The sequence below is a fragment of the Corythoichthys intestinalis genome, chromosome 15, assembly GCF_030265065.1.
Source record: "Corythoichthys intestinalis isolate RoL2023-P3 chromosome 15, ASM3026506v1, whole genome shotgun sequence".
Lineage (NCBI taxonomy): Eukaryota > Metazoa > Chordata > Actinopteri > Syngnathiformes > Syngnathidae > Corythoichthys > Corythoichthys intestinalis.
In genome coordinates this window covers 34,775,907-34,793,443 of record NC_080409.1, presented here as the reverse complement: position 1 = coordinate 34,793,443, position 17,537 = coordinate 34,775,907, and the positions used below count along the sequence as shown (strand labels likewise).

The 17,537-nt window shown below is 38.3% G+C and overlaps 1 protein-coding gene across 4 annotated transcripts in view; it reads left to right on the top strand.

The window, feature by feature from the left end:
• Positions 1-7,752: 7,752 nt before the first annotated feature.
• The window catches only part of LOC130930914 (otoferlin-like), an 82,732-nt gene continuing 72,947 nt past the window's right edge, over positions 7,753-17,537 (top strand). For all 4 annotated transcript variants that reach the window (XM_057859240.1, XM_057859239.1, XM_057859241.1 and 1 more), the window contains exons 1-9: positions 7,753-7,934; positions 9,907-9,976; positions 10,096-10,222; positions 10,306-10,360; positions 10,449-10,580; positions 14,580-14,642; positions 14,794-14,878; positions 15,616-15,775; positions 15,851-16,037. In XM_057859240.1, coding sequence (XP_057715223.1) covers positions 9,931-9,976; positions 10,096-10,222; positions 10,306-10,360; positions 10,449-10,580; positions 14,580-14,642; positions 14,794-14,878; positions 15,616-15,775; positions 15,851-16,037 — 855 coding nt within the window. In that variant the 5' untranslated portion in view covers positions 7,753-7,934; positions 9,907-9,930. The remainder of the gene's footprint in view (positions 7,935-9,906; positions 9,977-10,095; positions 10,223-10,305; positions 10,361-10,448; positions 10,581-14,579; positions 14,643-14,793; positions 14,879-15,615; positions 15,776-15,850; positions 16,038-17,537) is intronic.

The window sequence follows — 17,537 nt, the reverse complement described above, 5'->3', positions numbered from 1 at the left end:
GCGCACCAGGAGGAAGGTGTAAGACTCCGTTCAGGCCACAGCAGGTGAACTGTTAATTTCATTGTTCCATAATGTAGCCTACCTACTGGGGCCACAGTCAGCTGTTTTTGTCACTGCGGAGAAAAAGTTACGTATTCATCTGCTTGATGTGTGATGGCACGGTGTGGATTCTCTGTTAAGCTTGTTTGGACAGAATATTAATTTAAAATGAATGAAAACTAAATACTATTGAATATGTTGAAGCGGTATGCAATGTTAAGAGTCTTGTTAGCTCGAATTGCTGTGTCCAGCAGCTGTAGCTCTGCTGCTCTCTGTGAACTCTCTATTCGAGCCGGAACGCGCGCGGCTCTTAAGTGTTTCTGTCACGTGACTGTGTCGTAGCCGCTAACGCGCTCGGCCAAATGGACACACAAGTATGGAAGGTGAATTATGCCAAACAAAGGGTCACCACAATGTTATTATCATCATTTTAAAAATTTAAGTGACGGGTAAAAATAGATTATGACCGGATTTTTATGACCCTGTCAGTCAAAATGACAGACAACGAAAAAGTCTAGCGCAACCTCTGCATCACATGTAATTGAATTTTTCACATAAGCTTAATCTTCGAGTTAGCTGGGGTTTAATTAGTCGATGGAGTTGATTTCAACCACCATTGACTCGCGCTAGCTTAGCCACTCCGGAGGCCTGAAACGAAGAAATAACTGACAAGCTGCACGCAATTTGTTGAGACCAACTCCAACGACTAATTAAACCCCCTCAAACTCGAAGATTAAGCCTAATGTCAAAAATTCTGAACTTCCCTTTTAAAATAAAGAACCAACCGTTAAAATGTTATCTAAAAAAGTTGTAAAGCAAACAACAAAAATGAATGAAATGAACAAGAATCCTACAAAGTATTCCATAATGGGTAAAAATGAATTTTTTGAACAGATCATGTGACTAGCACATAGGAGATGGTCCTTGGCTTTGCTTAGCCAAAATTACACCTAGGGAGGCAAGATGGACATTTAGAATTTCTTTAAACCTAAACTTTCAAAAGCTACGACAACAATTGAGCTTAAACCGGGGATTGAACACGAACAGTGTATATACAGTACAGGCCAAAGGTTTGGACACACCTCAAGAAAGCGCGCAAACAGTTTGTGAAGACATGTCAACAAAGCACATGGATTACTATAACCATGTACTATGGTCTGATGAGACAGGCAGGCTTTCTTGTGTACCGTCTTCAGAGGAGGCTTCCCCCTGGGGTGACAGCCATGCACACCAATTTGATGTAGAGTACGGTGTATGGTCCAGACCCGGCTGCAGAAAGAAATTACAGGGGGGAATTACATTTTTGGGGGGGGGGGCACACTTCCTCAACGTAAATTTACCCTGAACAGTGGCGTCATTACCCGTACATTATTACATCAGTGCACTGAAATATTTCCTGTCACTGAAGTCACAAGTAGGCCTGTCGCGATAACAAATTTTAGTGTGCGATAATTATTCCATAAATTATTGCAATATGCGACATTATTGCGCCCCCCCAATGTTTTTTTTAACCAATTTACAATAACACAGTGCGAATACAGTACTGGACTGTCTCAGAAAATTAGAATACACAATATTCTAATTTTCTGAGACAGTCCTGTATATTGTTCTATGTAAAGGACGTCAGCCAAGGTCGGCCCCCCACATTTTTACCACGCCAAATCTGGTCCCCTTTGCAAAAAGTTTGGACACCCCTGCTTTAAATGGTGGATTAATGTACAGGACTGTCTCAGAAAATTAGAATACACAATATTCTAATTTTCTGAGACAGTCCAGTATATATTAATAGATCAAGTACACTCATTTAAACGCGATATTTACTCTTAAATTCAAAAATACTTTTTAAGAAATCACAACTAAAAAGAATAGACCATGCCTCTTAAGTAAAAAACAACAATATTGATACCACACAGAATAAATAGAGTGTGTTTAAAAAAAACACAAAAAAATTGCACTTCATAACTTAAGCATTTAGGCAAATGAAAACGTTTCCCGTCATAGCTTCTGCAATGGTGTTCCATAGGGATGCAACGATATAGTTAAGTCATGGTTTGGTACGATTTTTGATACGGGGGACACGTTTTTTTTTTTTTTTTTTGGGTAACGAGCAAAAATTAAATTGCCATCATATAAACATGCATTTTAGTGCATAATATTTATGTGCTTACTTCTTACTGATCTGAAAAAAAATTGTATATACGTGCTGAGAACAATCTTTACTGTTTATAAAGTGAGGCAGGGCACACTGTTGATTGCTACAGCTCTCTTAGCAGCTAGGTTTACTACATGAGCAAGACATTCTATTTGTGGTCCGAATCCATCTGTGTCACATACTGAATTAACAATATTTGCAACATTATCTATAGTCACTGGTATGGATTGATTTGGCCTTCTTAACTTCCATTCAGTCATGGCAGTTTAGCATTCATCGATATAGTATATGGACTACGTGTCCCGTAATCACTCTGGGCTCACGTAGCCAATGGCATGGGACGAAGCACATAAAGTTTGCCATTTCATGATATCTAGTGTGTGCGCGCATTAAAATAGTTACGCTCAAGTCACGTCTGCTCATTACTACACAACACCAGCATAAGACAATCGACTTTCATAAACAGGACGAGTTTGAAGCACATAGCTCTTAATTTGCCACTCAAATATCCAGTATTGTGCCGAAAAATAGCCGCCCCGCGTGAAATGTCACTCCTGAAGGGAGCGCCCACACGTCAACAACACCGGCGCGCCATAGATGGTCCACAGTCACTCCGGAGCACTGATGTGGCCGGTATACATTGAACAATAGAATATAATGGGAACGATTGGCTCCGGTGCTATTTTTTGCCGGACCTGGAACGAAGATGCATTTTGCGCAGTTGGTAACGAGGAATCCGAACTTTAACCAGAACGTCTGCCGCACGCGCACACGCACGTGCACGCGAGGCGATAAATCGCAGCAGAAAAATTACCGCCTTCATTTTTATTTATCGCCCGATAAATGGAATTATTGCATATTGCGACAGGCTTGGTCAGAAGTGGTAGTTCATCGTAAAATCTATAAGACATCGTCTTTGCAATTGTCTTGCGAGCCTTTTGCGGTCGTGCTGCAAGCCACTTGCTGTGGTGTTGTGGCAATTGGCGTTAGTGCTTTTGCCAATTTGCAATCGCGCTTTAAGAATTGGGGATTGTGTTGTGGCAATCTACATTCGTGCTGCGAGCAATTTGCTGCCGTGTTGTGGCAATTGGGGTTCGTGCTTTTGCCAATTTGCAATCGCGCTTTAGGAATTGGGGATCGTGTTGTGGCAGTTTGCATTCGTGCTTTTTTTTCTTTTGCAAAGCGTTTGCAATTCGGGTTCGTGCTTTTTCTATTTGCAAAATGTTTGGACTTTGCATTTCGGCTGACACCTCTCGGCCACTGTAATCCAGAGTACCCGGAGAAAACCCACGTAGGCACGGGGACAACATGCAAACTCCACGCATGGGCCCGGGATTGAACCCTTCATCTCAGAATTATGAGGCGGACGTTCTAACCACTCAACGGAGCTGCTTTATTATAATGAATTGACAAAATAATAGCATAAAACCACAACAAGATGTCAAGTGGGGTTGTCCTTATTGTAGTATCTATGGGTTTATTTTATTTAAATGGATAAATTACATATATTAAGGTTATTTATAGGGTTGTTCCGATCATGTTTTTTTGCTCCCGATCCGATCCCGATCGTTTTAGTTTGAGCATCTGCCGATCCCGATATTTCCCGATCCGATTGCTTTTTTTTTTTTGCTCCCGATTCAATTCCAATCATTCACGATAATTTTTCCCGATCATATACATTTTGGCAATGCATTAAGAAAAAAAATGAATAAAACTCGGACGAATATATACATTCAACATACAGTACATAAGTACTCTATTTGTTTATTATGACAATAAATCCTCCAGATGGCATTTACATTGTTAACATTCTTTCTGTGAAAGGGATCCACGGATAGAAAGACTTGTGACTTTGTATATTGTGACTAAATATTGCCATTTAGTGTATTTGTTGAGCTTTCGGTAAATGATACTGTAGCCATTTAACTGTTCTGCCCAAATGCTCGATGGGAAGTGCAACCATGACTGTGCGTAGGGACACCAATTGATGTATCTTCTGTGCGTTGAGAAATAACATATGGTGTTAAGAAAAAGATCAACTACTACCTTTCTTCCCCACATTGCTTCCCACGATATTTTTAATTATTGAGAGGGGTTTTTAAGGCTTTAGCCAATTAAATAAAGGCTCCAAAGACTGCCTAAATTCACTCCACTCATTTTACACTGCCTTTTAGCTCTATATATAGGTAAAACGGCGCCTTTATAGATTGAATGCGACAATGCGTGAGTGGGTCGTGCAGCGCATGCGTTAATTGCATTACATATTTTAACGTGATTAATTAAAAAAAAATTAATTACCGCTGTTAACGCGATAAATTTGACAGTGCTACTTTAAGCCAAAACTAAAGACTCTGGATGAGTGTAAGACATTTTGTCTGTAACGTGAAATACAATTAGAAAACGATTTTAATTAAAAAAAAGTATATATATATATATATATTTAAAAAAGGCATGTCCGATATTTTTTTGCCGATTCCGATACTTTGAAAATGACGTGATCGGACATCTTTAGTTATTTAGTTATTATAATGTTGGTCTGTTTGTAATGTTTAATATTTTTAAGATACTGTACTTTCAGATAGTATTTTTTAATGTCATTTGGTTTTTGTGAAGACCTTTGGTATCTTTTAATAATTTAGGGCTTAATAAATAAATTACCGGTAACTTGACTTATATTGATTATTTAAAAAATATTTTATTTTTCATGTGTTTAATTTCATGACAGCTATTTCAATTGATGAAATTATGATTGAATTTTGACTTTTTGAATAGTTAAATGTAGATTTATTTCTTGATTGTTTTTCATCGTCACTAGGATCCCAGTTGATGCTGAAGGAGAGGCGATGTCCACCCTGGACTGGTTCCCAGCCAGTCACACGGGACAGTCAGTCATGTTCACACCTCTTGAGAGACATCCCGGGTGGAGTTCACCATAGGTCACCTCCAGCAGGCACTTTTGAGGTGTGTCGTAACGACATCCGATTCCGCGCCGATCATGTGACGTACACGCAATCAGCATAGCACAAACAAGTTAGGTATGGACATTAAGTGAGATTGCTCACCGTTAGGGTTAAAATATTTATATACAGTATATATATCGTACATAATACATGCATGAAAGGGTTAATTTTGGAAAATGTTTGGAAATTATTTTACTTCGTCTATTTTTTATTTAATACAACTCATTGTCCGCCACTGACGGCGATAGACGTCTAACCCATTTGAAATTGGAGAGGCTGACAGCGATCCCGTTTCAAACGGATTAGACGTCTATCTCCGTCAATGAGTCAATTTGCAACTGTTTTGTTGTGATAACACTTGCCAAAGCTACTACTTGTTCAAGAGTAAAGTCAGACTTTTGATGATAGCTGCCTTCAATGTTGAGTGCCACTGAACAAAGTAATTAAGGGCACAGTCCTTCATCAGTGTGGACGCTTAAATGGAAGCGTCACAAATTAGCGGCCTGCATGTGGTATACCTAGATTATAATTATTGAATATGGACATTTCATGAGCCAGTGTGATAAAGACAATTATAATAATGATTTTTTTTGTGTGTGTCAGTGACTCACTGACTGACTGACTGTGAATGTAGCGTGTGAATAATTGACTAATGTTTCATCGGACACCAGCAACTTAAGACTCAACGTGTATGTGTAATTGATGAGATGATGACTTGAACTCGGGCCGCCTTAAAAATGGGCGCCCTTGTGAAACTACAACACCATTTTATTTTTTTAAAAATACTTTTAATAGAGATATTTCTATGATTTTTAATTTTAATGTATTTGAAATAATGAAATTTATTTTTTGGATAAAAAAGCACAATATATGTTTTTGTTTGAATATAAAAATATTCTATCATTTGTCATAAGTTTTTATTAATTTTCTCATTTAAAATGTTTAAAGATTAAAAAAAATCTTTTTTTTTTGGATAAAGGGAATTTTTATTTTTGCTCTGGTTTATTGAGAGAAAAGTACAATATATTTCCCTTTTATTTTTTTATTTAAATTAAAAAGTGGATTTTCATAGACTTGTGATTTTTTTCCTGTATCTATGTCACATTATTTCATTTATAAAAATACTGTTTATTTCGATTAAAAAGTGGGTTTTCATAGACTTATGATTTTTTTCGTGTATCTATGTCACATTTAATTTTTAAAAATACTGTATTCAACATTCATTCAACAGCAAAACATTAATATGTACTTTTAAAAAACAGTACATTTATAGATTTAGTTCTTTACTTGTAAAAAAAAAAAAAAGTATATCTTTTCTTTTTCACTCATTATTCAGTTACAAAAATAGAATACATTGTATTTCCTTACTGTGTTGAGCATTGTTTAGCATTAATGTTCTTTTTCATTTTTTAAACATCAACTAATTTATTTTTTATTTTAATCTTATTTATTGGTGAGACAAGTTTACGAGGTACTTCCGCATTTCTGCTTGTGACTTCCGTTTTACATTTTCTCTAACCAAAACAACAGTGGAGCTGGAGTGGCATCACTCATCAAAATCCCTCAAAAAAGGTAATTTGGAAATACCGCATCCATCTGCCATCATCACGACATGGGAGGACAACATGTTCATGAAGGCAGATGTGGAACCAAGCCTGTCCCACCACAAAGACCTGGTGTTTATTTAGCCATTTTACCTCTGTGTTACGGAAGGTATAGTATGTTCTTCTTATCCCTGCATTTTCATATGTCCAATGCTCCAAAAATATTCAAGCAAAAATCTTGCCCATGAAACGACTTGTTGTCTTTATTAATGTTATTACGATGATGATTGTAATTATGATGATGTTTAATATTATTTACTACAACTACTGTACTGCTAGCCTGTTGCTAATCAGTATGTGTAGGATGGCACAATTATGTTGTTTTTGACTACAATTCTGTGTTTTGCGTCACAGGTGAGACATCATTAGCTTTGCTAATTCTAGTTATACAACGATAAAGAAATGGAGAACAAACACTCATCTACTACAAGTTATACATCGGCTTCTTACCCTAAATTCATAAATGCAAGTGTTCCAAGTTTTTGTTCGTTTCTTTACGCTGTTAGGGAAGGTAAGACAACTTGATGTGCCTCACAACAACACCTACTGTACGTTGCTGGGCATATATTGAGACTACGTGCATTCTACTTTGATACTCCACCTTCGGTTAAATTTTTCTAATAATTTGTGATTTATTGACCTGTTTTTCACATGCACCAATCGTTTTAAATAAAACAAGAAATGGAATCAGGTTGTCCAAAAGTTTTATTGCGATATTGCCAATACTTTTGGCCAGCATTATATAACTCAGTTACAAAAATATGATATATTTACTATTTGGCGGTAAATTTGTTTGTCATTATTTAAATATTCCCCTCATTTATGTAGTTGTATTTCATTGATGATATTAAATACTTGGTACTCGATATTATTCTGGATTATTTCTCCTGCAGCCTATTGTCAAATCATCTTTTGTGTGCACGGTGCATTCTGATTGGTGGCCCGTCAGCTCCAAGTTATAGTTACCAGTGTCGAGTTCGCCACTCATGCAGTATTCATCGTGCACGTATCACATCGCTCCGAGCTCTCTCGTCAACCTCATTCGGATTCCGGATTGCGTTCTGTAAAAACATTCAAAATGTTGACATCGACTTTTTTAATTTAAACTTTATTTCAGTTTATCGGGAAAAGTCTTGGAGCGGAAAGACCGCACAGACGAAAACATCACTGCATTAACTGGTATGTATTGTCCATTTGACATGCATTACTTGGTATGTGAGACATATTATATTTTTCATTTCATATTTTCATTTAAATGTTTTTCATGTCATAAATAATTGGGTTGCATTCAAATCATATAGAAAGTATATATTTTAATTCATAGGGGCCCATTAATATCTTGCCATTGTTTTTCTCACAATGCGTGTGAAATGTATCCTCTGTAATGATCACATTAAGTCATTTTAATAATTTAACGGCGGGGCGTGGCATTTAGGGGTTTCCAAATTGAGACTTAGGGGCCCAAAATAGGACAGTGGTAAAAATTTGAGGTTTACATCACATTTCGGGTTATGTAGGCCAGAATAATAACATTTGGTAGAGTAAAAAATAGCGCTGCAACTAACGATTATTTTCATAATCGATAATTCGATCCATTAAATAATCGTATAAATGTCACTTCTTTTAATTACCTTCACAATTTAGCTTAAAGTTGTTTTCGGCATGTTGTAAGTATCAATGAAGATAACATGAATGACTATTTCCTTCAGCTGTATCGATTATCAAATTCGTTGGCAACTAATTTATTAATCGATTAGTTATTTCAGCCTTATTAATAAGCTAGTTTAAACAGTAAGATGTCCGAAAATTGGCAAAAATGTGAATTGTTCTTTTCCAAAGTAAAAGCTGATTTTTGTTCATGTCCTACTTTGACTTAACAAAAATATAATGAAGAAACCTGATAGTATTTAGAACTGAGAAGTTGTATTTATGTATCTATAATTTTAAGAATTTAGACAAGTTTAGGTGAAAAAGGTCCTAAACGATTAATCTGTTATCAAAATAGTTGTCGATTAATCAATTAGTTGTTGCACTTCTAGGAAAAAAGAAAGACCTAAAATGTGATGTCCACATATATGGGTGCCAGGTCTCAATTACAATTTTATATATATATATATGTAACAGACGATTAAAATTTTTAATCGAATTAATTACAGCTTAAAAATTAATTAATCGCAATTCAAACCATCTATAAAATATGCCATATTTTTCTGTAAATTATTCGATAAGACACAAGACGGATATATACATTCAATATACGTTACATAAGTACTGTATTTGTTTATTATAACAATAAATCAACAAGATGGCATTAACATTATTAACATTCTATTAAAGCGATCCATGGATAGAAAGACTTGGAGTTCTTAAAAGATAAATGTTAGTACAAGTTATAGAAATTTTATCATTAAAACCCTTCTTAATGTTTTCGTTTTAATAAAATTTGTAAAATTTTCAATCAAAAAATAAACTAGTAGCTCGCCATTGTTGATGTCAATAATTACACAATGCTCACTCATTAAATCAGTCGCACCCAAGCACCAGCAGAGGGCGACAAAAAACCCAAGTAACAAGTGGACATTACACTGTGCTGACATTTTAATCTGTTTGAGCGGGGCATGTGTGTTAAATGCGTCGAATATTTTAACGTGATTAATCAAAAAAATTAATTACCGCCCGTTAACGCGATAATTATGACAGCCCTTATATATATACAGTATATATATATATATCTATAGGTAGTACCGGGGTTATGAACGAGTTCTGTTCCTACGCTGGCAATGTAACCCGAATTTCTGCGTAAATCGGAGTTAACCCTTCAAGTACTCCTAAATGCCCCCTAAATCTCAAAATAACAATCCAAAAACAGATACTATACGTACTATCAATGCTGAGAGGTGGTTGGACGAGACAGTGTTATGCGATAAAAAAAAAAAAATTTAAACTGCCAATATGGCAGATGACACTCCGGCATTGTAAAGTCGAAATCACATGAGACTGGTACGTCACAATCCCAGGGACTACCTGTATATATTTTTTCATTTAAAAATCAGAGAAAAATAAACGAAACCAAGTTTTAAAAATAAATAAGTGGGAGAATATGTACTATTAAATGAGTGCTCTATAACTGGTTAATGTTTTTCTGTCAAAGCAGGGAAAGTGTAGCGTTTGAATCATGAAGCGCAGTAAGCACCGTGGACACAAACAAGACAAAAATGGAGGTATGGATGACGAAGATGGAAGAATAAGCACCATGCGTGTACATTCGGGTGTGAATGATAATTTCATTGCCATTGACGACGATCAACTTTTCACAAATTATCCTTTTGTTTTTGTTTAGATGAGCCTGCTATCCTGGAGACACAGAACCTGGACCGCCAGGCCATGTTCACTGGTGGACGCTTTGACCCCGACACCGTCTCTCTGGCGTCGGTTACCGCTGTTACCACTAACGTGTCCAACAAGAGGTCCGATAACACGTTTAACCCGCAAAATCCAAACAATGCACACAGTACAGTATGTCATTTTGACTGCGCTCAATGATACTCAGGTCCAAACCTGACATCAAGATGGAGCCCAGCTCTGGACGTCCTGTGGATTACCAAGTAAATCCAAGGATAACATACCATATGGGCTAATTATTTTCAATGACTCATAATTAATAACTTGCATCTTATTTGTGCTTGATGGCAGGTGAGCGTTAGTGTAATCGAGGCCCGGCAGCTAGTGGGTCTCAACATGGATCCCATGGTGTGCGTGGAGATCGGGGAAGAGAAGAAATACACGTCCATGAAGGAGTCCACCAATTGTCCCTATTACAATGAGGCAAGTCCCTTATTCTTTGTTTTGCTCTCTTTGGGGATAAATTCACACAAATAAGCCTAAATACACTTTGGTATGAAAGTTTGGGCACCCCTGACAAAATTCACTTGTGTTTCAAATTAGAGATAGAAATCCAAGTTTGGGTTTCAAACTAGGGAAATTTAATTGATAAAATCCAACACATAGTACAGATATGTCTTCTTGAAAGGCAATTTGATATAAAAATACAATAGAGAACAACATGCTGAATAAGTGTACAGTGCATGCACAACGAAATGCGAATATACTGTCCTCACCAGGACGCTACGTCTCGGTCCTGGTTATACAGCGAGCTAAACTCCCAAATGACGATGCTAGACATCCGTATAATTTGCTGAATCAATTTCGTCCTCGATACCAAACAGGTTCACATCAACGTAAATAAATGATAATTAGGTGCTATTACAGCAATGACACAAACGGTTAGCATGCGTTCGCTAGCATTTGCACATCGTTCAAACAACCACACAAATGGCTCTAAGTGTCCGATCGCAGGTGGAAAACACACAACAACAACAGAAAAGATGATACACACAGGCGTTGCCTCTGTAGAGATATTTTACAAGCATAAACAATGAACGGAGGTTCGCAGCCGTGTTTCTTTCTCTCTCTCTCTCTCTCTCTCTCTCTCTCTCGTCCACTTGCTCAGATGCTGCGTAGCTGTCCGTCTTCTTCTGGCGTGTGAGCGCTCTTCTTCACGCAAACAAGTGCGAGTGCGCCCCCACTTGCGCGTGAAAGCGCCACAAACTAAAAGCATGCGTTTCAAAATAAAAAAAGTTGATAATACGAGGGTTATTCAAAATGTAATGCAACCAACTTTATGATGTACAGACAAATTATAATCGCATGTATTATACATCAAAAGAAAGGTACAAGTGTGAGGATTACATTTTTGCTTCTCCACATAGTCTCCACCTCTCTCAAGAGCTACAGTACACCTATGAACGAGGGCATGTATACCAGTGTTGTAGAACTCAGCCGGTTGATCTCTAAGCCAATTCTTGATAGCATTTTTCATCGTCCTTGCCATATCGGTTGCCCCGGAGTCCTTCTTTCATTGGACCAAAGAGGTGGTAGTCTGACGGTGCCAAATCAGGAGAATATGGCGGATGTGGTATCACAGTCCATCCAAATGAAGTGATGACCTCCATGGTCCTGATGCTTGTGTGATTGTCATGCTGGAGCACATTTACCATGTCCAAGTTGGGCTGAACACATCGAATTCTTGCTTTGAGCTTCCCAAGAGTCTCAATGTATACCTCAGAGTTAATGGTTTTCCCCTTCGGCAAAAAATCCGCAAGGATTACACCTTGAGAATCCCAAAAAATCGGTGGCCATAATTTTGCCAGCTGACTTTTGGGCCTTGAACGTTTTGGTCCTTGGTGAATTTGGGTGACGCCATTCCATTGATCTTGTCATGCCATGTCACTTCCTGTTTTATTTTGAAAGCTTCACCCTCTTCATAGTCGCGTACTTGCCCTTCCTCTTTTCATCTAATCACCTATTGTTTCCACCTGTTCCCCATTACCTTGTGTGTGTATATAATGCCCTAGTTCCCCTTGTCTTGTGCAGAAGTGTCTTTCATGTAAGGTCAGTCACATCAGCCTCTCGCCATAGCCATCATAGTTATTCTGTACATTATCCTCCATTGGAGTGCTTTGTGTTTGTAACTTTTCATCCTAACCAGCTTGAATTTTTCCTCCTTTTGGAGCGCTTTATGTTTTTGCCTTACCTCCCGTTTGGAGCGCTTTGTGTTTGAAACCTTATTTTGTTTCTAGTCATCCTGACTCATTCCTCCATTGGAGCACTTTTTGTTTGTGCTTTTTTTCATCCCCGCATGTTAGCGGAAGAACCTGTGTTTTCAAAATAAATTTTTGCCTGAACCTCCGCAGCTGAGTCCGCCTCGTCATCTCGGCTTGACAGATCTCCTTTTAGATTCAGGTTCAAAATGGTATACCCATGTTTCATCTCCAGTAATGATTATTTCCAGAAAGGTGGGGTCTCCCTGGTGGTGTTCCAGAAGCTGAGTGCAGCAGCGAACTCTTTCAGTCTTGTGGTCCTCCTTCAGCTGTCTGGGTACCCAACGGGCACACACTTTTGAATACCCAAGGGATGCCACATTTGAATGGGCACTGCCTATGCTTAGATCAAGCTTGGATGCCAGCTCCTCAACAGTAACGCGCCTGTCAGCTCTTATCAACTCATCAGCATAAATTTTGTTGTCAGGATTGAGAGAGGTGGATGGGCGACTACTACGGGGCTTATCGGCTAGGCTGGCTTTACCCACCTCTTCATGGTCCTCAGCACTGTTTTTAAATCGCTGTACCCATCTATTTACGTACTATAGTCTATGGTATCATCCTTGTAGACATTTTCCAGCCGGTTGTGAATCCTCAGAGGGGTTTCTCCCTCTGCAACAAGGAATTCGATTACAGCTCTTTGTTTCTGACAATCTTCAAGAGGGGCAGCCATTTTGGAAGCTAATTTAAGCATTAAAATTTTGAAAATAAGAAAAACACACATAACAATCGCAAAAAGGTGTGTCCTATCATGTTTGTGCCAAATATAAACAAGATTGGTGAAATCCTGTACGTGCAATGCACTTGAGTGCATTACTTTTAGAATGGCCTACGTACAATTGAACACACATTGCCAAAGGCAGAACGCGAACGTGGCCATAGCTATTAAGTTATTCAGATAGCTATAGCATAAAGAACATGCTAACAAGTTAACCAAACCATCAGTGTCACTCCAAAACACCAAAATAACGTGAAATGATATCATAATGTGTTAATTTAATTTCACACGTAGGTCGCTTCTGAGTTTAAGTCGCACCCCCAGCCAAACTATGAAAAAAACTGTGACTTATAGTCCGAAAAATACGGTAGTTGAAATAAAGCAAGATTTCCAAATGTGGTTAGAGTTGCAGATTAGGGTTTAAGACGACGGTTAGGGTTCCAATTTAGGGTTTCAAATTTCAGTTAGGGTTCCAAATTAGGGTTTAAAGACAGGATTAAAGTTTCAAATCAGGGGTAGGGTTCCAAAGTAGGGTTTCAAGCTAGCGTTAGGTTTTCAAAGTAGGGCTCGGATATCAAAGTACTGTAATTTTTGGACTATATACTGCTACTTTTTCCCCTCATTTTGAATCCTGCGACTTATAGTCCAGTATGGCCTATTTGTTGATTTATTTGGGTTAATAGGTAACACTTCATTTGACAGTGGGGTTTTAAGACTGTCATAAGACCGTCATAATTACGACATGACACTGTCATGGGCATTAATGAATGCTTATCACAGATGTCATTCTGTGTCATCCGGCAAATTTTGTCACTAACTCCATTATGTTCAGCTTGGATCTTTTATATCCATTCAAAAGTGAGATAATTTGCCGGATGACACTAAATGACATCTGTCATAAACATTCATTAATTTTTTATTTATTTATTTATTTATTTATTGTCATTGTCATCATCATCATCATCATCAACATTAAAATCAACGTCACAAGAAAGAAAGGAGAGAAAAGAGAAAGAGGGAAATCATCGCGTATGTTTGTTTATCCAAAGAAGATGAGAACAGGCATGACAAAGGAGACGGAAAAAGCAGAAGCTTATCGGGACCCGTCCCCCCTGCCACCAAGGTCCATTAATGATCATGACACTGTCTTATGATGCCGCTGTCAAATGAAGTGTTACCGGTTAATATATTTTGGTGTAAATATCCCATAAAACAGCGAGGGCAGCTACGGCTTATGGTCCGATGGGGCTTATCTATGGAAAAAATGCCGTTTTTGCGTTAAATTTGGTGGGTGGCGGCTTATAGTCAAGTGCGCCTTATAGTCAGAAAATTACGGTAGTTGTAAATTTGTTAGGGAATGACGAATGTTTGGAAAACACTCCATTCCAAGTAATATCGTGCTAATAACTGAACAAAGATGCTAACATTTTCATTTATATTTTTCAGTATTTTGTCTTTGATTTCCACGTCGCTCCGGATGTGATGTTTGACAAGATCCTCAAGTTGTCTGTAAGTGCCACCCTCAATTCAGTAGGTGCCATTGATGGCAATAGAGGTCCAATCCATGTGAACTGGGAGATTGGACATCTATCACCATCAATGGCAATGAATGAGTTAAAAAAAAAGTATGATAGTATTGTAATTATGTCATATCCAATAGGTCGTCCACTCTAAAAACCTCCTGCGAAGTGGTACACTGGTGGGGACTTTTAAAATGGACGTCGGCACCATTTACTCCCAACCAGGTGGCCATAATGAGAGCATTTACTAGATGTTTCTACCATTTTACCACACTTTTTATTCTTAGAAAATTTCTATGTATCTCAACTAATTTAATAAATTCAACATGGATATGTTCTGTTTGTTCAGGACATCAATGGGACTGTTTTTCACACACTTGGAAAATTTCACTCCCTCTCCAGTTTTTGACATTTTCCAAGACAAATTTCCTAAATCTTTTTTCAACTTTTTTCTAAATCAAGGTTTTCAAACTTACCTTTGCCACAAACCACAACTTAGTTATGGTTTCCTTTGTTAATCTTTTAGAGACGTTGTTGTCCTGAAAATTGTCCAAATCCTACTTTTTGAGATTCTTAATAGCAAATAGTTTCTTATATATTTTTCATTTGTATTTATTTTCATTTATTCAAATGATTTAACGACAGAAAATAACACAAAAGGGAAAAACAGTAAGTAAATTTTTTTTAAACGTTTAGCTTTAGGTTTTTTCTTTTTCTTTTTATTTAATAGAAGGAAAATGTTTCCTATTATTTACTTTATTGTTTTTTTAAAAAAAAAATTAGGTTTATTTTTTTATTGATCTTTTTGTCAAATGTATATTTTAATTACTGACATAAATTTAAAAAACTTACTATTCTCTTTGAACTGAAGAATAAATAGAATTCAATTGGAATGAATAGGAATTAATGCTTTTTTTTTTTTTTTTTTTTTTTTTTTTTTAAAAACTTATGTGCTGTTACAGACCATCAGTTTAACCACAAATGGGCTTTGCTCTCTGACCCGGACGACATCACGGCCGGGTGCAAGGGTTACGTCAAATGCGACGTGGCCGTGGTCGCCAAGGGAGACACCATCAAGACCCCACACAAGCCCAGCGAGTCGGATGAAGACGACATCGAGGGGTGACTTCCTCAAAATCAACCACGTATCGAATTTCCAGCCGATGATGTCGTGTTTACTTTTTTCCCCATTCTCAGCAACCTGCTGATCCCGGATGGGGTCCCTGCAGAGCGCCAGTGGGCTCGCTACTATTTAAAGGTGTACAGGGCCGAGGGGCTCCCAAGGATGAATACGAGCATCATGGCTAACGTCAAAAAGGCATTCATCGGGGAGAACAAAGACCTGGTGGACCCCTACGTGCAAGTGCACTTTGCTGGGCAGAAGGTAACGAGTTTCTTCTTAGCTGCAAAAAAAAAAACAAAAAACAGCAAAAAACAGAATAACTACAAGAATAACTAGAAGAGCACTCAGAGAGCAGCTTTCCGCCTAAGCAGCCAAATTCAAAGTGTTGCCGTATTTGATAGAGTGGACACTCGCTTTACAGCGGGGCAAATAAGGATTTAGTCAACCACTTATTGTGCAAGTTCTCCCACTTGGAAATATTAGAGAGGCCTGTAACTGTCAACATGTCGTTTCAACAATGAGAGACAGAATGTAGGGGGAAAACCCCCCAGAAAATCACGTTGTTTGATTTTTAAAGAATTTATTTGCAAATCATGGTGGAAAATACAGTAAGTATTTGGTCAATACCAAAAGTTCATCTAAATACTTTGTTATGTACCCTTTGTTGGCAATAACGGAGGCCAAACGTTTTCTGTAACTCTTCACAAGCTTTTCACACACTGTTGCTGGTATTGTGGCCCATTCCTCTATGCAGATCTCCTCTAGAGCAGTGATGTTTTGGGGCTGTCGTTGCGCAACCCAAACTTTCGACTCCCTCCGCAGATTTTCTATGGGGTTGAGATCTGGAGACTGGCTAGGCCACTCCAGGACCTTAAAATGTGTGTTTGGGATAATTGTCATGCTGAAAGACCCAGCCACGTCTCATCTTCAATGCCCTCGCTGACGGAAGGAGATTTTCACTCAAAATCTCTCGATACATGGCCCCATTCATTCTTTCCTTTACACAGATAAGTCGTCCTGGTCCGTTTGCAGAAAAACAGCCACAAAGCATGATGTTTCCACCCCCATGCTTCACAGTGGGTATGATGTTCTTCGGATGCAACTCAGTATTCTTTCTCCTCCAAACACGAGAACCTGTGTTTCTACCAAAACGTTCTATTTTGGTTTCATCTGACCATAACACATTCTCCCAGTCCTCTTCTGGATCATCCAAATGCTCTCTAGCGAACCGCAGACGGGCCTGGACATGTACTGGCTTCAGCAGTGGGACACGTCTGGCAGTGCAGGATTTGAGTCCCTGGCGGCGCATTGTGTTACTGATAGTAGCCTTTGTTACTGTGATCCCAGCTCTCTGTAGGTCATTCACTAGGTCCCCCCGTGCGGTTCTGGGATTTTTGCTCCACTGTTCTTGTTTTCATTGTGACGCCACGGGGTGAGATTTTGCATGGAGCCCCAGATCGAGGGAGATTATCAGTGGTCTTGTATGTCTTCCATTTTCTAATAATTGCTCCCACAGTTGATTTCTTTACACCAAGCGTTTTACCAATTGCAGATTCAGTCTTCCCAGCCTGTTGCAGGTCCACAATTTTGTCTCTGATGTCCTTCGACAGCTCTTTGGTTTTGGCGATAGTGGAGTTTGGAGTGTGACTGATTGAGGTTGAGTACAGGTGTCTTTTATACCGATAATGAGTGGAGCCTCGTTAAGACCTCGTTAGAAGAAGTTAGACCTCTTTGACAGCCAGAAATCTTGCTTGTTTGTAG